General features: G+C 32.9%; 1 protein-coding gene across 1 annotated transcript; it reads right to left on the reverse strand.

Moving 5' to 3' along the window:
* Positions 1-247: 247 nt before the first annotated feature.
* On the reverse strand, positions 248-16088 carry LOC143067678 (uncharacterized). The gene is made up of 3 exons (XM_076241126.1): positions 15957-16088; positions 2573-2641; positions 248-1285 (listed from the first exon to the last, which is right to left on the reverse strand). Exons 2-3 carry the CDS (start codon positions 2634-2636, stop codon positions 396-398), a joined length of 954 nt encoding a protein of 317 aa, XP_076097241.1. The 5' UTR covers positions 2637-2641; positions 15957-16088; the 3' UTR covers positions 248-395.
* Between the last annotated feature and the right edge of the window lie 9188 nt (positions 16089-25276).

The following is a 25276-nucleotide window of genomic DNA, read 5'->3' on the forward strand; positions in this document are numbered from 1 at the left end:
GCGAACGGGGTATTAGATCTATAAAAGAGAGAAAAAAATATCTAAAAAGTACATGGAGGTATATGTAGTAGTAAACAGATCATAGCTGTCGTCTATGTTGAAATATCCTTTCTTTCGAATGTATAAATGTATATCTTTTTTATGTATTAATTTCTACTAGTATATCACAAATGGACGAATAAGATTATAAACTTCATCCAGAATAAGGTAAATAACATTTACATTTATACAAAATTTAAATATTAAATAAACTCAGTTTCAACTCTCTGTACTTAGTTACTGCCAATTATCGTGAAAAGTTTTTGTCGACTTCTTTTTTTTTTTAAAGAAAGATCATAAGATAATTCGTTTCAATATCTTGTTACAGCAGCATTAAAGAATAAAGTCAAGAAAAGTTATTCAGCAACAAAAACTAAACGTTTAGGTTTTTTGTATCCAGGCTGACCCGGTTGGCCATTGTCAACACGTAACAACTGAGCGGCTTGCCGTGCCAAAGCATATTGCTCCATAGCATTCATTGCTTTTCTCGGGTCATTGGCTCTGTTAGACACTGCGTGGATCTTTCGAGGATTCATAGAAATTTCTTCGACTGAGTCTCTGCGTCCAAAATCGTACGGGGGTGGTGGACTTGGTGGCATGTGCATGTCAGGATGTGGTTTCCGGTTTGGTGCTTTGTACGGCTGCTTGTCAGTCGGTTGATTGATCGAGAGTGGCTTTAGGTTTAATTTCTGTTCCTGTGCCGGGGCTGGTGGTGGAGGTGGATGTCCCTTGTCTTTTGTGGGATACAGAGAATCCTCGTCAGGGATCGCCCACGGTAAGGGAGTACTATTTTCTCTTTCTACTGCAAGTTTGACATCCGAAGTAGAAGTTGCGTGTTTTCTGCCTTGAGCTTGGTTACTCTGGTTTTTAGCAGCAAAAGTAGCTGCCATTGCAGCACGTGTTGCACTTCTTCCAGTATTTTCGTATTTCGTATCATTGAAGTTGTTGTTATGTTCGCCACTGCTGTTAGCTGTTATGAGTTCGTCGTCTTCATCATCAAGTAGTCTTTTCTTTTTAGCCTTCTTGTTTTTCTTCTTCTTACAATCATCATATCCCTTACAGACGCAGTAAATTACACAAAATCCCCCATAAACCAGAACAATAAGGGGTAGAACACCCCACATAGCAAGATTGTTCGGGTCATCATAGAATTCTTTTATTTTGTCAAAAATAGACTTTTCTGGTTCGATCGTAGAATTTAGAAGTCGTCTTCCTGCCCATCCTAAATTTGAGTGAATTGGCTCAGCTACAAAATATAAATTGTATAGACATATGAAATTATTTCTGCTAGTCAATTTAAGGCCAAGTGATTGTTTTCTCTGTTTAGCGTTTGGTTGCAGGTTTTCGTGGTCTGAGGTTTAAAAATGCGAATTATTGCATGTTAATTTGAAAATCTGCAATCTATGTAACTTTCTTTGCAAAACTAGTCTATGTATACACACTTAAAAAAATATTTAACGAGAAGTGTTTTTCCTCATTATTTGTGTAGGTGATTGGGATTTTTTGAAACACAAAATTGACAAGTAGATTACCTCCTATTAATTGGTTGTAATAGGAATATTTATGGTAAAACCTTATATGACCGTTCTGTTGACAGAACCTTTTTAGATACATGTGGTCGACGGACTCTAATCAGGCTCAAAATATATTATGATAAACAACCTCCATTTTGTAAATAATATACATGATCAACCAATTAAGACGTCACATAAATTACACCTCGATGCAGAGAAAATTTGCACTAATAATAAATTCATTCCTAATCTTAAGAAATTGTAGTTTCTATGTTCGATGCATAATCAATAATACCTTTGTTAATTGTTAAAGTTTGCTTACTGTATGAAAAGTTTTCGGTTTCTTAAACCCATATTCAACCAGACAGAATTAAATATATATCTTTTTTATTTCTCAACAAACCAAATTACAATGGTATAGAGATATTCGTATTGTAATTTACACATCGGCAATCATTTGATTTGCACTGTTTCAATACAATCATAATTTTTAATGATTGTTTCTTGAAACTATTATATTCAATTATTTGAAGGCGTAGTTAGTGTTTCCGTTAATACAAATGACTTATAATAAAAAGTAGGAAAGTGCATCTATTGATTTAAAGTTCTACATGGATAACTTCACAGAATTGAATTATAGCTCTAATTTACCATTTGGTTGTCAGTGATACAGCAAGTTAAAAATATTAGTTTATAAACAGAAAATATAAGTTGTTTAAGAATATGACACCTAGGGTGGTTGTCATTTTATCATGTTAAAATTTCGTCTGTGGTTTTGTACAGATTGTTTTGTTTTCTTCTGTTACATCGCGTACATACGAAACGAAGGGACATACCGACAACTACATAGCTCTATTCGTTTCACTAAGATGGGGGTATAAAAAAACACTCTCAAATTGTGGAAATAACTTATAAAATGTATAGATTTATGTTTGAAAAATTTTACGACGAAGTAACGAATTTTTTTTTAATTACAATTGTTCGCTTCATGTTTTAGAAGGGCAATAATAATTACTTACCAAGTATATAAGAAATGCTTTGCTGAACAAATACAGACCAAAGCACAGCAGATAACGGATTCATTTTCGCTGAAATAAATAAAAGAAAAACAATACATATTTGATAAGACTTTAAATTTGAAATTCACCACTTCAGTCAAAATGACAACAAAGTCCGTTTCTTTTTTTATGTTTGCCTTGAATAAACATATAATTGTAAATGATTATAATGATTGATGCTTGTTTTAGTTTTGAGTTTTTTGTTGGAGACACGTTTGGCTCTTTGATAACATCTTTGAGCTTGACCCGAATGACCATGGTAGAGTTGTCAAATATGTAGACATATTTACAGGTTTTATTATAATTCTGATATTCCTTTTGTCTACTCATTCCGTTAGTGTGATCCCAAATCAAAGCTCTCTTTTGCCGGTCTATTCTTATAAGAGTTACTGTTACTGACGTCTTTACACTAAATCCAGAGAATGTTGGATGTGTACAAATTGATAATTTACTCTTTGATGCTTGATTTTTTATGAGTTTTATAAGCTTTGGACTAGCTATCAGAAACTGCGAGTACTCTCAGATCTGTACTTTGTGTCTTTTTTGTTGTGATGGATGTATACATTTCCTGTCACGTTCAGTTTGTGTTTTGATAGTTGTTTTCTGCTTTGTGTCGATCTGATAAGTTCAGTCTTTTTCAACAAATTCTTATGTTGTACTGCTGCACCACTGTCATAGGGAGAGAGTTCGTTGCCAGCAATTATGTTTATCTCCGCCAATTCTATGTGAGCCTATCCCAAGTCAGTATCCTGTTGTTCAGTAGTTGTCGTTGGTTTATGTCTGTTATATTTGTTTTTCGTAAATTGTTTTGTTATAAATATGGCCGTTCTTCATATATATATATACAGTATGTTTCAATTGTTCAAGGCCGTAGTGTTGCCTGCAATCGCTTACATCCACTTTATTTGAACTTTAGTGGATAGTTGTCTCATTGATCCATCATACCGTATCTCCTTATTTTGATCATGGAAGTATTAAATTAAAATCCTTTTCATTTTATTTCCATGTTCTGATAAAATTATAATGTATTTTTTACGACATTTCCATTTGTCTATATATCTATTAAATATCTGACGTATTATCAAATGATATACATGATGTTTGGATCGATCAAAACTTACATCAATTATTGATGACTTTTGCAAAATCCAACGAACTGTGAAATAATAATGCTATAGCAGAGATATCAATAAGCCACTATCAAAATAAATGCAATTAAAGCCGATGTTTCTATCCTGCAATTGAACTTTGACGCTTTATGTAACATTGTTTATGTTCATGTGTTTAAACAATTTATAGAAATCGACATCTAATTATAAATGAATGCTGCGTAAAAGTTTTTTCCTTTACATTACCGTTCGCTCACTGGCAAAGAACAGCAGAACCAGTAGATATAAAGCAAAACAATATTGTTTTACCTGTTATTTATATGATAGTTGGTTGATTGCAGAATAAAGAAAAAACACGAAATATATTTTTTACTTTGTTTGGTTACATGATTGATTTTTGGTTGCTTAACGTCCAGTAGTAAATATTTCATGCATGTTCGAGAATTTGCTAAATAAAAGTTTATATCCTTTTGAAATATTGAAAGTATGGGTCACGGAGCCATTTTCAAAACTGTGGCTTGTGCAAAATTGTCAACGTGAATTATTCATATGTGGTTTTATTTAACATGATAAAAGTTTATATCCTTTTGAAATATTGAAAGTATGGGTCACGGAGCCATTTTCAAAACTGTGAATTGTGCAAAATGGTCAATGTTAATTATTGATATGTGGTTTTATTTAACATGATAATTTTAAGTATTATATTTCTGGGTATAACACCGTAATTCCAGACTAGAATATGGTGTGTGGTCATGGGTGTGGTCATGGGGTGTGGTCATGGGATATAAATTAGGAAATAAACTGTTAATTATCTTGGTTAGATGAATGTACATCAATGATTTAGAATGAAATTCATAACAGTGTAGCTACGGCCATTCATTGACTGGGAAAAATTAGGTGAACGTTCGTCTGTAATGCCCACTGCTCACGACGTACTTATTATAGAAATTTAAACTGTGAAGTCACCAAAGGTTCTAAACGCCTAAATAAAATAATTAAAAATACTAATCAGGAATAACCTTTGTGATTTAAATATAAATACAAATGGCATTCAACACGGAGCCTTGGCTCACACTGAACAGCAAGCAATAAAGGTTGAATACTTAAACTTCTTTACTTGATTTTTTGTTATGATTTGACCATCAATTTTCCTAATATGATATCGCACGTTTTTTCAGATTATTTTTTTACTTAATTGGCTTTAAAAGTTACAATGCATGTTGTCGTCTGTTTATGTAGTTCATATGTGTTTTTCGTTCCTCGTTGGTTTTCCCGTTTGAATGGTTTTAGACAAGTAGTTTTTGGGGCTCTCTTTAGCTTGCTGTTCGGTGTGAGCCAAGGCTCCGTGTTGCAGGTCGTACCTTGACCTATAATGGCTTATTTTTATGAATTACTAGAACACACCCGCGAAATCGCGGGCATTCAGAGCGTAGTTTAAAGTATGTAAAGTGTTGTTGGAAGAATTTTGTGAAATATTGAATGACTGGAGAATTTCAGCAAAAGTATCATAAATCATAGGTTATTGGGGACAGGAAAATGTTCAGTTTTTTAATCCCTCCTCCTTTATTTCCAAAATTCCCAATTTGTGGTTTTCTATCAATTTCAATATGAATATACATTTAGTATGTTATGAACATTTAAGTAAGGAGCCTGTACTTGAGTGGTTGTCGTTTGTTTATATGTTACATATTTGTTTTTCGTTCATTTTTTGTACATAAATAAGGCCGCTAGTTTTCTCGTTTGAATTGTTTTACATTGTCATTTCGGTGCCTTTTAAAGCTGAGTATGCGGTATGGTCTTTGCTCGTTGTTGAAGGCCGTACGATGACCTATAGTTGTTAATTTCTGTGTCATTTTGGTCTCTTGTGGAGAGTTGTCAACATGGCAATCATACCACATCTTCTTTTTTTTTGTAATCAATGAATTTTGTAAAAGATTTAATGACTGGAGAATTTCAGAAAAGGTATCAAAAGTGCACATGAATAATTTTAGCGCTTATCTGTATATTATGAACATTCACTATATAAATAAAGTGTATTTACTTTCAATTCTAAGTTTTCTAATCGATCCATGGTGGTCATTGATATAGTATACAGACCCTCTCTATTTAATAAACTCTAAACGTGTATTTACTTTCAATTCTAAGTTTTCTAATCGATCCATGGTGATCATTGATTATGATATAGTATACAGACCCTCTCTATTTAATAAACTCTGTGACCACCGTGGATAGTAAACTTGAAAATGATAGCAGATAGAATTCTGAAAATACACTTTATTAGAAAAACGCAAACCGGAAGTATAATCTGACTTAAAATTTTGTCCAATGACGGGACAATATCCGGATGCCCCTTTTCTCGTTTTTCTCCCAAAATAACTCAATCTGAATAATCATATGAATGGATGACAAATGCGACTGTGCACTCTACCTATAGGACACAGAGGCGTGTTGGTTAATTTATTGTGGAAAGAAGAGAAGCGACACCCAAAATGAGGTCTTCTCGTTTAATAGTATAGATTACTTGGAAGGAGAGTTGTCTCATTGGCACTCATACCACATCTTCCTATATCTATGTGTTGATCACAGTGATCATCTTTTTGCGGACGTCAAAGCGATTTAACAACTGCGGTTGACGAATTAACTCATCTTTAAACTTTTATCTGATCTTCGTTTTATTTAAAAACGAGTGCATAGTCCACCTTCTAAAGTTGTGCAAATAAAAAATATAGACAGAATATACTTCTGCCCTATCTGCGTACTTGCAAGTTATTGGAAAGTCAAAAAGCTATTTGGATTAAACCTTGTGAAATTTGAATTTACGTTAATGTATTGGTAAAATGTATTATAACAAATTGTATGTAGGGAACTTGAAATTATTTTGTTATTTTTGTGTCATGAATTTGTATTGATGCCATCCAGTGGCGGATCCAGAGGGGGGGTTCCGGGGGTCCGCACCCCCCCTTTATTTTGGCCGATCAATGCATTTGAATCGGGACATATGTTTGCACCCCCCCTGCACCCCCCCCCCTTTGCCCTGGGCTAGCACCCCCCCTTTCGAAAATACCTGCATCCGCCACTGCCATCTCGTATGTTTTTAAATATGAATAAAGAGGTAGTCAGTTTGTCTTATACGCAACGAGACACAATAAAAATAAACGAAAAAATAAATAAAAAAAAGGTACAACATTCATTCTTCAACAAAAGAATACATCACAAGAATATGAGTTTTGTAAGAAACGTGAGAAATTGTGTTGGACTTGAAGATAAGGCAAAATGACAAATATCTCAGTGAATGAATCGTTTTATGGTATTAAACAAAGAAATTAAATGATTTTTTAATTATCTAGAACTCTTCACAAACAAAACCCACATGTATATGCATTGAATAAATAGTAGGCCATTCTTAAATGATCACACCGTAGAAGTAGTTGTGCTCTTAATCAATGAGATATTTTGTGAATTAACCCCATCAACTTAATAGTTTTTTTACAATGGATAAACCAATTTTTTTATTATTATTAAATGATATCATCTCTGAACATTATTATTCTTATAAATGAAACAGTTGTATGTGATGATATAACAAATATTTAAAACAAATTCCTTCAAAGCTTTGTAAAAGAAAGTTTCATTTTATGTATCGAAATGTGTAACAAGAGAATATTTCAATCCCCACTGGAAGGCCTCTGACAGACTGGGTGAGCATAAAATCATAGCAGTTGACAAACAAGTTACAACCTACAAACGTTTTACCGTCGACCACACTGTTATGAAATTAATTCTAGTCATTTGAGTTGGTAAACGCTAATTTGGATGAAATATTTGTATATAAGACATCGTGTATCAAAATAACGTTTTAGGTAAACGTGGTGTTCGTTTTTGGATCTACCAATGGCTATGTGTCACTTTTTTTCTCAATTTTTGAAGTTTTTAGGCCAAATGGAAATGTGTAATTCGTAGCACTCTTCGCCCCCGCTCTTTGGTCTGCCACTGTAGACTTTTAAATCACATCACGACACAAATGAAGGTAGTGATATCCAACCGACTAATGAATCTCATGTGAACATCAAAGTTTAAGGATTTAGAGTAAACTTTTCGATTTTCGAATCTAAAGGGCCACCGAAAGGAACCCTTATCTAGTGTAACTTATGTTCTATTTGAAGTAAAGACAATAATATTTTTTTTAAATGAGAGCTATTCTTGAGATGTGTGTGGTCATATTTGGTGATTAAATTAGTGAAGAGGGTTCAGAGGAAATACATTTAATCAACGTAGAACGCATAAGTGATGAATAACTGAGGTTCGAGTCCGGTATGAAGTTTGTACATTACTCTATCGATATCAGTGGGTTTTTCTGGTGCTAGCTTATATTGTACTATAAAGAATCGATGCATAAAAGTGCCTAGTTATAAGAAAAAAATCTAAAGAAAACACAGTAGATGTATGTTTTACAATGATGACGTCAATAAATTAACAAATTCCATTGATTAGACCAATTTCAATAAGCAAGTAAGATGTGTCAACACAAAAACGTTGTTAATAAAATGATTTCTTGAATTGAAGTCTCGGGGGAAATATTGGCAAATATCTTATACTTGAATGGCTTAAGTGGTTAAAAAATACGCGTACTAGCATTAAGAAAATAAGTTGAAAGTTTGTTTCTATGAATAAGATATGATATATTTCCTTAAGTCTATACAATTCCAGGTGACTGAAAGCATTTCCAAGCATTCGGGAAAGTTTCACATCAAAGAAAAATATGCCATTCTGTCTTACGTTTCTTGATATTAAATTAAATTATTGTGTGTTTGAGGATAAAAAAACATTTAAAATGTAAACAAATACACTGGATTACTTTTTTGGTTTAAAGCGTGAAAAACGGTTCAAAATCATGTTTTCATACATAAATGATTAATCATTTACACGTACAAACGAAAACGATGACCCCTCAATATAGTCTGATCTTCAAAACACTATTTTTTTGAGAAATCTTAATTTAAAATGAAAACAAGTGATTGAGGTAGGTGTAAATACACTTGGATCTTTTTTTTCGCGTACTAACCAAATAACGCCGAAATAAAATCTACAGAAAGATACAAGATAGATTTTTTGAAAGCATTCATTTGCCTTTCTACTCCCGGTAAGTTTTTTTTTGGTGAAAAATTTCTTAACATTGGTAGTAATCTCATTGAAAATAGAAAATCGGGTAAAACCTTTATTATTCCGGTGTGTTTGTGTTGAGTGTTCTGTCTTAACAATATAAAATTCAAAATATTTGAACCAGTATTTCGCTTCAGACTCTATTATCTTTATGTTGATATGATAACATTAATATTCATGGTACCAAGACATGATCTTGTGAATTTTTAAATGCCAAATCGGAATTTGTTACATGCAAAAATGATAAACAATACAAGTTACACAAAAATGACAAATGACCGAAACCACTTTTGTGATTCCATAGGAGAGTATTTGCCGTAATATGACGAATTTGGTTTTGTTTATTATCTCAAAATCTTCTATAGAATAGTAGAAAGTGTAAACAGCAATACAAAATCTACAAAAATACAATTACAACCGAAACAATTGGATGACCTCTGTTAAATATAGCTTTAAACGACGATTTTTACTAACTGTCTTGTCCGTCGTAATTTCTTAAGATCAAATCCTCTAAATTTTTTTAATCAAGTTAAACCAAACTTGTTGAATTATCCTTATCGCGGAATATCTAGTTATAAAGTCTGTGGCTTTTATAAGGTCAGACATCAAAAAGCCTCTAAAGTCATCAATAAAAAATAAGGTAAAATGCATCTTTTTCACATATATAAGTAGAGAAAATCTGACGGGACAAAACTAGTCAGTATGTCAAAAACCATCTGCTGTCTTCTCCCCATATTTACCAGAGTTATTGTCATGCATTTAATGACGATTTTTGACGATTTATTTTTGTGTTTTTCGCCAATTGTCTTGAAAACTTAAATAAATCGGCACACACAGTGCATGAAAAAGTGAGCAACATTTTACGATCTACGAAAAATGGATAAAACCAGTTGTTGGCATGACACGGGTTATGTTCTTCTCATATATGTTATGATGGTATGATACTAAACCCCTAACGGGAAGGATTGTGCCTGATGTTCATATGATGAAATCATAATCTTTCAGTCAGTTTAATAGAAGTCTGGAGCTGGCATGTCAGTTAACTGCTAGTAGTCTGTTGTTATTTATGTATTATTGTCATTTTGTTTAGAACTGAATTTCAATGTGCGTATTGTTATGCGTTTACTTTTCTACATTGGCTAGAGGTATAGGGGGAGGGTTGAGATCTCACAAACATGTTTAACCCCGCCGCATTTTTGCGCCTGTCCCAAGTCAGGAGCCTCTGGCCTTTGTTAGTCTTGTATTATTTTAATTTTAGTTTCTTGTGTACAATTTGGAAATTAGTATGGCGTTCATTATCACTGAACTAGTATATATTTGTTTAGGGGCCAGTTGAAGGACGCCTCCGGGTGCAGGAATTTCTCGCTACATTGAAGACCTGTTGATGACCTTCTGCAGTTTCATATTCCATATATATTCATGATATCGAAATACATCTAATCTTGTAAGGATATGTGGCATACTTGCCAATGAGACAACTATCCACCAAAGTTTCAATGTTGTGGATTTAAGCAATAACAGGCAACTATACGGCCTTCAACGGTGAGAAAAATCCATACCGTATAGTTGGCTATAAAACGCCCCGACATGAAAAATAGAAACAATTCAATTGAGAAAATTAAGTTATAACAAAACAATTTACAAACAACAATTATAAAAGACATGAACCAACGACAACCACTGAACTACACGCTCTTCACTAGGAACAAGCACATACAGAATGTGTCGGGTCTAATAAAAAAATAAGAAGATGTGGTATGAGTGCCAAAAAGAAAATTCTCCACAAGAGACCAAATGACATAGAAATTAACAACTAACGGTCACTTTACGCATAGTCAGCTATAAAAAGCATCGAAATGACAAATGTAAAACAAATCGAACGTGAAAACTTAACGACCTAAACAAAACTAGAGGCTCTAAAGAGCCTGTGTCGCTCACCTTGGTCTATGTGAATATTAAACAAAGGAAGCAGATTGATTCATGACAAAATTGTGTTTTGGTGATGATGATGTGTTTGTACGTCTTACTTACTGAACGTTCTTGCTGCTTAGTTATCTCTATCTATAATGAACTTGGCCCAGTAGTTTCAGTGGAAAATGTTAGTAAAAATTTACAAATTTTATAAAAATTGTTACAAATTGACTATAAAGGACAATAAATCCTTAGGGGGTCAATTGACCATTTCAGTCATGTTGACTTATTTGTAAATCTTACTTTGCTGTACATTATTGCTGATTAAAGTTTATCTCTATCTATAATAATATTCAAGATAATAACCAAAAACAGTAAAATTTCCTTAAAATTACCAATTTAGGGGCAGCAACCCAACAACAGGTTATCCGATTCATCTGAAAATTTCAGGGCAGATAGATTTTGACTTGATAAACAATTTTACCCAATGTCAGATTTGCTCTAAATGCTTTGGATTTTGAGTTATAAGCCGAAAATTGCATTTTACCCCTATGTTCTATTTTTAGCCATGGCGGCCATCTTGGTTGGATGGCCGGGTCACCGGACACATTTTAAAACTAGATACCCCAAAGATGATTGTGGCCAAGTTTGGATTAATTTGACCCAGTAGTTTCAAAGGAGAAGATTTTTGTAAAAGATTACTAAGATTTACGAAAAATGGTTAAAAATTGACTATAAAGGGCAATAACTCCTAAAGGGATCAACTGACCATTTCGGTCATGTTGACTTATTTGTAAATCTAATTTTGCTGAACATTATTGCTGTAAACAGTTTATCTCTATCTATAATAATGTTCAAGATAATAACCAAAAACAGTAAAATTTCCTTAAAATTACCAATTTAGGGGCAGCAACCCAACAAAGGGTTGTTCAATTCATCTGAAAATTTCAGGGCAGATAGATCTTGACCTGATTAACAATTTTACTATTGTCAGATTTGCTCTAAATGCTTGGGTTTTTGAGTTATAAGCCAAAAACTGCATTTTACCCCTATGTTCTATTTTTAACCATGGTGGCCATCTTGGTTGGATGGCCGGGTCACCGGACACATTTTTTAAACTAGATACCCCAAAGATGATTGTGGCCAAGTTTGGATTAATTTGGCACAGTAGTTTCAAAGGAGAAGATTTTTGTAAAAGATTACTAAGATTTACGAAAAATGGTTAAAAATTGACTATAAAGGGCAATAACTCCTAAAGGGGTCAACTGACCATTTCGGTCATGTTGACTTATTTGTAAATCTTACTTTGCTGAACATTATTGCTGTTTACAGTTTATCTCTATCTATAATAATATTCAAGATAATAACCAAAAACAGTAAAATTTCCATAAAATTACCAATTTAGGGGCAGCAACCCAACAAAGGGTTGTTCGATTCATCTGAAAATTTCAGGGCAGATAGATCTTGACCTGATAAACAATTTTAACCTGTCAGATTTGCTCTAAATGCTTTGGTTTTTGAGTTATAAGCCAAAAACTGCATTTTACTCCTATGTTCTATTTTTAGCCATGGCGGCCATCTTGGTTGGTTGGCCGGGTCACCGGACACATTTTTTTAAACTAGATACGCCAATGATGATTGTGGCCAAGTTTGGTTTAATTTGGCCTAGTAGTTTCAGAGGAGAAGATTTTTGTAAAAGTTAACGACGACGGACGACGACAGACGACGGACGCCGGACGCAAAGTGATGGGAAAAGCAACAAACGACAACCACTGAATAACAGGCTCTTGACTCAAGATAGGCACATCATAATGTGGCGGTGTTAAACTAGTTTAAACGCCCCAACCCTCCCCTTACCTGGTATAGTGTAACAGTAAAACATACGAACAAACTATAAAAATCAGTTGAAAAAGGGTTTAACTCATCGCATCGTTACAAAGCAGAAAAATTATTTGACAAAAACACAGACCGGTTGTGGCAGGGTATTTATACATCCCTCGCTACAAACAAGACACGAAGATCAGATCTGAGCTTACTCGCAGTTACTGACAGCTAGTTCAAAGTAAAAAACAACTAATAAAAAAAATCACGTATCTAATACTAAGAATCAGTACACATCCAACATCCAATGGGTTTAGAATAAAGACTTTGTCAACATTCAGAAAAAAAAACTATGAATGTGTGCAATGCCAAAATACAGGTATCGACATATTACAGTACTGTGAAAGTACACAAGTGTATATCAATAATATTTATAGATATAAGAAGATGTGGTATTAGTGCCTATGAGACAACTCTCCATCCAAGTCACAATATGTAAAAGTAAACCATTATAGATCAAAGTTCGGCCTTCAATCCGGACCCTGTAGGTTTTTGATTTATTGATAACAAAATCAATACTTATGGGCACAAGACGTTTGCGCTTTTTTACCTGTAAAACGATAGGACATTTGCGCTTCAAATACTATGGACATTTGCGCTTTAAATTTTGAATCATCTGTATTAAATTGACCAGACATTTGCGGTTTTTACCTATCATCGTCCACCTGTAATTTAAAGGAGAAGTAATATAAAGTAGATGCCCATTTTAATGAACAGTTCTACTCACTCATTCTACAAATATTTTTTTTTCTTTATGAAGAGTATCATTTAACAACAGTCAGTTAATTACACTACGATTTGTTATATTGATGAACAGGCGCCCCAGTATTGAGAAACATGATTATTTATTTGAAATATGGGAGAAATACCAGTCAGAACAGATAACAAGAGCTTTTTTTCGGTCCTTGGGCTTCAGAGGCTTTCACAGGAAAACTGACTTATACCATTAAGTACAATAATCAAAGATCTAATCATAGTGTTGAATTGGTAACCTTTTAAAATAAATTTATCTAAAATATTGGTAAGTTCACCATGATCGAATTTAATTTCCAGGCTCAGTAAACAACATCACATGTAAAATTTATGATTTGCTATTCCGTTGAAATAAGTTTTCTAAAGGTGCAGCCAAACTTGCAAACCAAACGTTTGTATATTTATTGAAAAAACTTAATAAAATTCTTAAGTAATTTGTGGTAACGAAATCCATTGCTTAATAATTTACCAGTAATCACCAATAACGAACGAGTTGGGATATATAAAACACGTTTATGTGTTACATATTTGTTTTTCGTTAATTTTTTGTACTTAATTTTGGCCGTTAGTTTTCTCGTTCGAATTGTTTTACATTGTAATTTCGGGGCCTTTTATAGGTGACTATGCGGTATGGGCTTTGCTTATTGTTGAAGACCGTATGCTGACCTATAGTTGTTAATTTCTATGTCATTTTTTATTGAAAGTAAAATGAAATGTTAATCTACTTTTATTTGTTTCATTTAAACATGATGGCTCTTCGTATTCAAAATATGTAAAATTTGTTGACCTTTATATTCAGCAGTCTAACAAGGTTCTTGTAAGGCCATTTTTATAACATTTTTATTAGTTGGATTTCATTGCGTATTCTTAAATCAAATATATAAAAAGTATTTAACCGTGCTAAATATTGTAGAGAATTTTTTTTTTAAATATTCCTGGATTGATTTAAGTCAGCTATAAAAGACCGCATGCACATACTATTTTGTTTAAAAAAAAAAAAAAAGTGAATTCAGGCACTATAATTTTTTTATCATTAGCAGATCTTTAATAAAAAGTTTTATAAGATTTGTTTGTTCGTTTTATTTTTAAATATGAGTTAATTTTCATTATTGGATTTAAAAAAAAAGAAAAAAAAGTATGTGTACCCGTGTTCATTTTAGAGAAAAACGCCTTAAAATGTGAAAAAAATATACTTATGAAATCATATTTTGTAGAAAATCAGTGCAACCCCGTTATTGATTCCATCTGTTTTGAATCGAGGTCTATTGGTGAGTCTTAAGTAGACAGATCTTCTGGCGAACTGGATGCCAAGCTTTGTACCTTTGATCTTTTTTCTCAAACTCTTGGATTAGTTTAAAACGGCGTCTCACGCCAAATTCTACATTCCTTACACTATAGGCTGCTATTCTGACAGAGACAAGTTTAGTAGAACAACGAACGACAAAACATTAACTTTGTAACACATTCGATGGATAATCTTCTACAATGTTTTGTTACAGATTTTCCGTCTTTGTTATAACGATGCAAAATAAAAGAAACTTGTAATAACCAGAATGAATCGACTCCTTAAAAATATTTCATGTTGGATCTTTTAAAATTTAGCATCAAGTTTCAAAACTGTTCCCGAAAAGACGTTTTGTGAATACAAAATACATGATAAGAAGGTAATTAGATATCATAACCCGTTGAAGAACAGAAAACACTAGGCAAAAGAAAAAGAAAAAAGACAACAGTTAACCAAACATGACACAGAAGTCTGAAGTCCGACCCCTATACCTCTTTAAACCCAACCTCGGATATGGTTGGGAGTGATGTTGGACGTTTCGTCCCCGAGGGTATCACCAGCCCAGTAGCCAACACTCCGGTGTTGACATGAATATCAATTATGTGGTCATTTATTTTTTTTATAAATTTCCTGTTTACAAAACTTTGAATTTGTCGAAAAACTTAGGATTTTTTTTTATCCCAGGCATAGACTACCTTAGCCGTATTTGGCACAACATTTTGGAATTTTGGAACTTCAATGCTCTTCAACTTTGTACTAGTTTGGCTTTATAAACATTTTGATATGAGCGTCACTGATGAGTCTTATGTAGACGAAACGCGCGTCTGGCGTATTAAATTATAATCCTGGTACCTTTGATAACTATTGTGGCATTACTAAAGCATTTGTAATAGTTCCTGTTCAACTAGTTGCACCCTTTTTTTTTGTATACAGTTTTTTTTCTTTTTCATGAAAAACGAATCCGATGACAGTATACTTGGATTATTTAGTAATTTTCTCAATTATACATACATATAATTAGTTAATGCCTAATGAAAAGTGTGAGAGAGAATATTAAACTAAGTATCTGAAACTTGATTCTGACGTTTTATTCAGATTTTCTATTTCGAAAATGGCTGACAGCAGAGAAATTAATTCGTTACAATGTATCCATACTTATTTCATAAACTTGAAACAGAAAGATGAGAATAGTTGATTATGATATGTACTTGTTTTACACACATTCTTAAGTCGTGAAATTACTTACCTCGTATATAAGTCTGGTTTACTACATACTTTGTATTCTCTTGATTAGCTATATGTGATGACTGTGACAGAACATACGGGTACTGAAAACCAGATGACAAAATCAATAGCTTCTGAACCAACAAGTCTTTGGTGCTATTGACATTTTATCTGGGCACCCGATGGGATTGTATTGAATAACAAACAGTATAAGAATTCTAGCATTAATAGAAACTAAACTTTTAAATACCACTCATATTCTGACAACCGATGCTGCGATAAAGACTTGTTTTGTATTGTGGACACCCTACAAAATATCGAAGCTTTCTTTTCAAGTAAAACATCGATATACTTTCTTTGTCATTTAGCATATCAATAAAATTTCTTTTATCATTTATTATTTAATCTACAAGCTAATCTATGCAGTTAAAGTAAAGAAACGGGAATCAATTTAGAGGATATAGGCTTGAATTAACCAACTGAAAGAAAAAAATGTTTTTGTGAATGATCATGATAAGGATCTACACCTGCCAGTCTACAAAACGTACGAATCTCCACCTAGTCTGAGTCTCTGAAGTGATACAGATACAAAGATACGAAGAAAGGTGGGGAAACGGTGATGCTAAATCGAAGGAAATTCGTAAATACCAAGGGAGAGATTGTAGGGCAGGGACATACGAAGGGGGGCAGGGGTGACGATTATAAAGTCAAAAGATGACAGAAAACGCAAAGGTCAAAAGATACAAAAGTCACTGATGAAAAAATACTATCGATTAAATAAACGTAGGACAGTAGATCCTTCTCCGGTAGTGACACTCTTCACGTTTCCTTTGTTACAAACCATAGTTACGTTGTAAAGTCGGCGATAGTACGGTTATTTTTTTCTAAAGCGAATTGGAATTATGACTATTTATTTACTTATTTTTTTATACAGTTTATATGACCTTTTTGTAGTTCCTATGTTGAACCTCTGATTTTTTTCTTCTTTCAAATTTTCAAAACAGGTAAAAATCAATTCTGTCATAGATACATAAAACACGTTCCCTTGAATAGTAATCGATTGGCAAACATTACCATTAATGTCATTTACATTTTAAAGTAGATTCTAAAAACACCAAACAGACAATAATTCAGCTTCGATTTTACGACAACTTTTATAGAACAGTAGATATGGATTGTTTTAATCAATTTCCGTCTTTTTATTAAAATTGAAAGTTCATAACTCGATCATCTAGATAAGCGGGAATAGTACTGTCGTTGGCTATTAAAGTTGAATTATATCTTAATGTACATGTTTCTGTTTGTCAAATTTCCGTTCCATGCTCTCGAAATACCTGAAACTGACATCAAAGTTAAATAAAAGAAGTAGCACATGGTATTGCGTCATAATATGAAACGATTCGCAATATTTACTGGTGAAAATATTTGAATTCGCTTCTTTTGAATATTGTCCTAATTCATTTGGGGGCACTTAAAATGTTTATAGTTTATTACGTCAACGACAAAGTATCCAAACCAAAACACACATTTGTTATCATATGAACTTCAACAATTTAGAGGTCATCATATAATCTTCATCAATCTAGAGGTTATCAAAAGAACGTCAACTATCTAGAGGTTATCATATGAACGTCAACAATCTAGAGGTCATCAATTGAACTTCAACAATCTAGAGGTCACCATATGACCTTCAACAATCTAGAGGTTATCATATGATCTTTAACAATCTAGAGGTCATCATATGATCTTCAGCAATCTAGGGGTCATCATATGATCTTCAACAATGTAGAGGTCATCATATGATCTTCTACAATAAATTGCCTACACATTACTAGGTCGAACTCTGAATTCTAGGAACATATATGTGAATAAAGTTTACAGAAACTACTAACGATCAACAATCAAAGTACTGTTCAAAGTAGTAAACATCGGATAACCGCAAGTTCTGGTGGATGGTCAAAAGCACTCGTCTCAAAGGAAAAATCTTATCGCTACACCCATAGATGTACATCTATGCTACACCTGAAAGTAAGGTTAAAGTACATAGATATAATTATTGCAGAGACAAGACCCCGTGGGGATGATGAATAAATGACAGAAAATTCAATCTCACCGTAATAATAATTATATTGTAGTGATATACTCATTTGTTATCGGTATGGTCTGGTTTTGTTGTTATATCTCATATTAATATTTATACATAGCAGATCCTTTCTCGAGATATTCTTCCGCATGCGTTAATTTTGTTTTCGGTATTCGTGATTTGTTACCGATCAATTTATAATTCTCTATGTTCTTAAAAGATATTTTCATAAACAACTTGCGTTAGGTTATAATATTTGTTAATTCCCGCGTATTTAGACGATTTATAGCAGTGACTGTGTGTTAAAATCCGTGGCGTAAGGGCCGTCTGTAGAATTTATTAGTCAGCATAATACCGGAAGGACCCCTCGGGGTCATCCGCTGTAAAAACAAAAAAAACAAAAAACAAAAAAAACAAAAAAACAAAAAAACAAAAAAACGTATCTGACTTGGGACAGCCATATGAAAATATTTCTCGAGATTTCGATTCGTGGAATAAACAAATGGTACATAAAACAATAAATATCCATCCAAGAAAGACCCTTGACTCTTCTAGTCATATAATAGTTTGTAAAACCAAAATAATTACAAACAGTATTGCAGTAGTCAATCCTCGTAGTAATTGTACGAAATCTAAACGTACTTAATGGTCACCTGAATTCCGTCTGTATTTCACCCTAATATCGGTGTCTGTATTTCATGTTAATTTAAATAAGAGAAGATATGGTCATATAAAATACACCGAACAAACCTGTACGTCATTATGGTGAATAAAAAAAAAACAATAAACAACGAAAGAATTCTTGCTTCAAATTAAATTTAGCGAATTGATGTCATATTAAAATATACCAGATGAAAATGATTGAACAACAAAAGGGTAACCATTTTACATTATTAGCGAACCATGTGAGAAGTCAAGGTCAGATGAACCCTGCCAGACGGACTTGTACACTCTACAATAATTACAAATATGGTCGACCAATTACTTTTAGCTAGAGATGGATAACGCATGCATTGTGCGTGCTCAGTTGTTTCACTGGTATTAAAGAGATAATAGTAACTGCAATTACGATTATCCCAATATGGCGACGGTAGATATAGGTAAAATCTTTACACTCATTTTTGTTAAATGTAGCATGCTTTTGTCAATAGTTACTCAGCTGCAAGGTTTATCTATACCAGTACATCATATTTGAATCGTAAAGGTGCACTGGATTAGTCTAAGCGCTTTGAAAATCGCCGTCGAAAAATTCGGGATGATAATCGTAACTCGGAAAAAAAGATAATCGTAATTATGGTATTTAAAAATGGAAAGATAATCGTAACTGGAAAGTGTTTTATTGATATTGACACTTAAAACATATATCTAATAGCATATAATGAAGTTATGTCGATGAATTATTTACGAAACGTTCCAACATCTTATGACATTTCTTTTTATGCATATATTATTAACAGTTCTTAGGAAAACAGCTACATATGTGTATTAATTTATGTTTTTTGATTAAGTTAAGTCTGCCAATTGATATTTTAACGTGTGTTTTTCTATGTTGTGATGTTATGCTATTGTTTTTTTACACTAGTAATTTTGGGGCCCTTTATAGCTTGTTGTTCGGTGTGAGCCAAGGCTCCGTGTTGAAGGCCGTACATTGACCTATAATGGTTTACCTTTGTATAAATTGTTATTTGGATAGAGAGTTGCATGTCTCATTGGCACTCACACCACATCTTCCTATATCCACATACTAGTATATCATAAAATTTAGTTTTTTTAATAAATAATACCGTTAGTTTTCTCGTCTAAAGTGTTTTACATTGTCATTTCGGAGCCTTTTATAGCTGTCTATGCCGTATGGGCTTTGCTCATTGTTGAAGGCCGTACGGTGACCTATTTTTGTTAATATCTGAGTCATGTTGGTCTCTTGTGGAAAGTTGTCTCGTTGTTAATCATACCATATTTTTTTGGCATTTTAGCTACTTCATGACTGTCACTGAAATTTCGATATCTCAGAAAATAACTATAAACAACACAAATTTAATTTTGAATTATAACAATATGACATCCTTTAAACAGTTAATGCTATATAAGAATAGAGAAAGGTTTGGATTTTTTGTGTATTATGAAATTAAGTAACGTGGAGTTCTTTGACAAACATGGATTTGTGTTCTCTTATAGTTTGGCCAAAAGCCCGAAAATAAAGAATTGAAGTTGATGTGGATTTAAATTGTCTTACAAGGAATACTTATTCAAAGAATGACTGCAAAGTGGAGAATAAAATAACGCATATTCCGCAATATTAGAAACAAACTAATTCAAAAATTCATAAATACTCGGTATATGAAAAGTATGATGCATACATATGCATGGAAGATATTGTAGAGACAAATATTGAAGGTACTAAACAAGGAACATTTTTGTATTTGCATACTTGCCATACAAGTTATTTTCTATTAAATGAAAACAAAAATTAGCCTAACCTAATTGTCATGTATTTTTCTGAAGCACAAAATATTTGTTGTAAAATCTATAAAAATCTTTGTAATTAAACAAGTTCCGACTGTGATGATGTACATGTTATGGCTTCTGATGTAATTTATCAATATACATATTTGTGTGTGTTTTTTTCAGTCCGTCAAGTGCTTCGTATTAAGACTATAGGTAAGGCTAAAAAAAAAAAAAAAAGTAACTATAAACAAAAGTAACAATAAACAAAAGTAACAATAAACAATAGTAACAATAAACTGTAACTATTTTAGATCCTTTACCATACACACTGTTTAAAGAAACGTCCTAAAATACATGGGTATTTGATCAAAACATTTGAAGTAAATTTTTAAAATCATATATTATATCAGTATAAAATTGAAAAAAGGGAATCAAAGGGGAAAAAATGGACGGCTATATTTATTGAATTATAAGGAAAAGGGAAATATGAACACTCGTATCTACCGATAAAGGTATCAACTGTTAAATCCGATAATGCAGTTATAAAGTTATTGACGGAAACTTTTGTTCATTTCGCGCAGAATTTTAATATAAACGTGATATTGGAGGCAAAACATATATATGACATATGAAAGTGTGGTATACGTGACTTTCATTTTGAGCAATGAATTGAAAGGATCGCACTTTTGGGATATGGGATATAGCTAATCCCCCCTCCCCCTCCCCCCTAAAAAACAAACAAAAACGGACTTAAACGCGCACACAACATTGAAACTTTGAAAAAAATCAAAATATCTACTGACCACAATAGCCGTCTCGACAGCTGCTTCATTTTCCGTATCTTTAACAGGTACATGTATATATCAAAAGGTTCACCAGCTAATAGAAATTTATTATAGGATATGCATGTCACTTGATGATCGCTGTATAACATCTCTTATATTATGTGATACCTCGAAAGCTTTTGATCGGGTATGGCATAGTGGCCTCTTAATAAAACTAAAAGCGTATGGTATTGATGGAAATCTGTATAAATGGTTTGAAAGTTATATTTCAAATAGAAAACAAAGCGTTTTCGTTTCAAATGCCTATTCGCCTTTTGATAATACTAATGCAGGAGTTCCGCAAGGCTCTGTATTAGGTCCCCTACTATTTCTTATTTATGTAAATGACATAGCTGATAATTTGATAAGTCTAACTCGATTGTTTGCTGATGATACATCTCTTTCTTATTCCAGCAATAACCCTTACACTATAGAGGATGTCTTAAACAGCGATTTAGATCAAATTTCAGTATGGTCTAAAGATTGGCTTATTAACTTTAACCCTAATAAGACAAAGGCTATGATATTCTCCTGCCATACTTCCCCAGATGATATTGAAATAGAATTTCAAAACCAATTAGTAGAATTTGTCTCCTGTCATAAACACTTAGGGATTACTTTTGATTCCAATGATAAATTCCATACACATATAGAAAATATTTTAAAGTGTGCAAGCACGAGATTAAATGTTCTTAAAAAATTGAAATATGTATTGAATAGAAATTATCTTGCTCGTATATATTTAACTTTTATAAGACCCGTTATGGAATATGCATGTGAGTTATGGGATGGTTATACTCAACAAGAAGCCGACAATTTAGAACATGTTCAGTTAGAAGCAGGGAGGTTAGTAACTGGGTTGCCCGTGTTTGCTAGTCGGGAAGCTATATATTTTGAAACTGGCGGGCAATTGCTTGTGAACAGAAGAAAATCCAGAATGCTCAATATGTTCTATTCTATACATAATGAGACTGCCCCTGATTATCTCTGTGATTTAATGCCCCCGCTTGTTGGTTTGCGAAACAGTAATAATTATGTAGTACCCGGTTATAGACTAGACATAACTAGAAAATCCTTTTTCCCATCAACTACTTTTGAATGGAATAGCCTTCCCCCCGACATACGTACGTCCAAAACATAAATATTTTTAAACGAAAGATGAAGTCCAAATTGATACAGCCACCTTCCTATTTTAGTTGTGGGGATAGAAAATTAATATCATTCATACACGTTTGAGAAATATGTGCAGTTCTTTAAATTCAGATTTACATCGTGTTAATATTAAACCCAGTCCCGCATGCAGCTGTGGCCACCCTGTTGAGGATAGTATACACTATTTTTTACAGTGCGCTCTTCACAACGAATTAAGAGAAATACTGTTTTCAAAATTAGAAAGTTATGCTATATCCATTGAGCTTCTTTTAGCTGGTGACGGTGACCTTTCTTTTCAGCAAAACAAAGACATTTTGAGTCCGTACACTCTTATATCAGAATAACACAAAGATTTAAAGCAGTCAATTAACATTCTAAATTTCTACTTTACAACCTTTCACTTCAGTCTAGTTGTTTCATTATTATTCCTTATTATATTGGTTTTTTTTTCTTTTTTCTTTTTATTTCTAATTTTTGTTTGAAGTATGTATTACATGCATTACTACTATGTTGTGTTTTTTTTTCGCCATTATCTAATGTACTTTGTGTTTATATTTATATTGGGAGAGGACGTCTCTAATGTTGTTATAACTTGTGTCCAATCCCTTTTGCTACTTTTGCAAGTAAAATATGTTTAAACTAAAAGGTTATGCATATTGTTGTCAGTTATAAATAGATATACAAGTTGAAATGATAGGACTTTTTTTTACTGGGAACTCACTTTAGTCCCATGACTGTATATATATATAGGTAAATTTGTCCTAGATATTAACCTGTAAGTTTCTTCATTTATTTTTATATGCGTTTATGTCATCGTTAAACTTGACATTTGCATTTTTAACACACAAAATACCATTGAAATGCTGAAAGACACATTTATTATGTTTCAGTTACTATTATCCGATAAAGAAAATTACGATTATCAAAGAAGAAAAATACCATAGAGTTACGATTATCATACCGAATTTTTCAACGGCAATTTTCAAAGCGCTCAGACGATTCCAGTGCACCGTTACGATTCAAATATGATGTAATGGTATAGATAAACCTTGCAGCTGAGTAACTATTGACAAAAGCATGCTACATTTAAGAAAAATGAGTATAAAGATTTTACCTATATCTACCGTCGCCATATTGGGATAATCGTAATTGCAGTTACTATTATCTCTTTAATACCAGTGTGTTTAAAGGAAAAGAATGTAAACATTGAAAGTAAAACAAAGGTAATTAATTTGATTGACTGATTCGATCCACAAGAACTCATTCTTATACAGGTAAAAACGATGAATAACATATATGTTTATATAACGTAGCTACATATTATCGAGCCCATGCCCTGTACATTGTTTATTTTAGACTTTTTTATAATATGGATGAATGTTTTATTTGTTATAAATCAAATATTAACAATTGAGTGAAATCGGTGAAGATGAATTTGACAGCTAGTGCCCCTTTAAAATATGCTTCTTTCAAGAAAAGTCCATTCTGCATGAATATTGAAGACTTTTACTTGATGTCGGAAAAGGGCAACACAATTCGCCACTCGTCCAGTTGGACGTTCCTTCTGAATTGACTTCACAATGTAGAGTGGGATTTTTTTTTCTGTGATATGACATCCCAATGAACACGATTTTCTCTGAATTTAATTCACAAATGAAATGATTTTTAATTGACTTTACAAAGCACATGATTTTCTCTGACTTGACTTTACAATGCACATGATTTTCTCTGTATTGACATCACAAATGTACCAGATTTTCGCTGAACTGACTTCACAAAAGTATCTGATTTTCGCTGACATGACTTCACAAATGAACCTGATTTTCGCTAAACTGACTTCACAAATGTACCTGATTTTCGCTGGACTGACTTCACAAATGTACCTGATTTTCGCTAAACTGACTTCACACATGTACCTGATTTTCGCTAAACTGACTTCACACATGTACCTGATTTTCGCTGTACTGACTTCACACATGTACCTGATTTTCGCTGAACTGACTTCACAAATGTACCTGATTTTTGCTGGACTGACTTCACAAATGTACCTGATTTTAGCTGAATTGACTTCACTATGTCCGTAACAACTTGGAAAAAAAAAACTTAAAGAAAAATTTTTTGGTTTCTATGAAAGAGATTGATTTTCATCTTTTGTTTGCTAAGTTTTTCATTTTGAATTTTTGCGTTTTAGTAATTGTTAGATCTGTCGTACTTTATTTACCGATAGTTGTATCGTTTGCTAACTTTTTCATATTGAGTTTTTGCGTTTTAGTAATTGTTAGATCTGTCGTACTTAATTTACCGATAGGTGAATCGTTTGTAAAGTTTTTCATGTTGAGTTTTTTCGTTTTAGTAATTGTTCTTGATCTGTCGTGCTTTGTTTACCGATAGGTTGAAGTTTTACAACATTCATTGTCACGGGAAAATCTCGTCAATTTTATTTGTGGCTACGATGGAACCGAATCCAATTTTATCTAAAATCTGTAGCTTGATAATGTTATGTTGTAGTGTGGGAGCCACTTCCTTTTAGACGAAAGTTTGAAGTTTTACAGCACTAATTTTTCAAGGTAATGTTCGTAAAAAAACACATCTTCAACGCTTATCAAGAATTTTGTATCAGGTGACCCATACAATCCCTTCTGAATAACGGATGCATTTATTGAAAGAAAAACACCACCAAGTCCGTATTTCATGGAAAAAAATCCTTTATATTTAGTTTGAGTCTCAGCTGATTGGAGATTCAGGAAAGGATAATTAAGATTTATTAGTTCAAGCAATGACGCTAGACAGAATTTGTTTTAGTCCGATATAGGCTGTCAGCACAGCCCAGCCCATACT

This window comes from Mytilus galloprovincialis, chromosome 3 (assembly GCF_965363235.1).
Source record: "Mytilus galloprovincialis chromosome 3, xbMytGall1.hap1.1, whole genome shotgun sequence".
In the NCBI taxonomy this organism is placed as follows: Eukaryota; Metazoa; Mollusca; class Bivalvia; order Mytilida; family Mytilidae; genus Mytilus; species Mytilus galloprovincialis.

Bases quoted from the DNA above. Each gene is read 5' to 3' on its own strand.
- LOC143067678 (XM_076241126.1), bottom strand. From the start codon at position 2,636: ATGAATCCGTTATCTGCTGTGCTTTGGTCTGTATTTGTTCAGCAAAGC. The intron at 1,286-2,572 runs GTAAGTAATTAT...TATATTTTGTAG, and splicing joins AAGCATTTCTTATATACTTG to CTGAGCCAATTCACTCAAAT.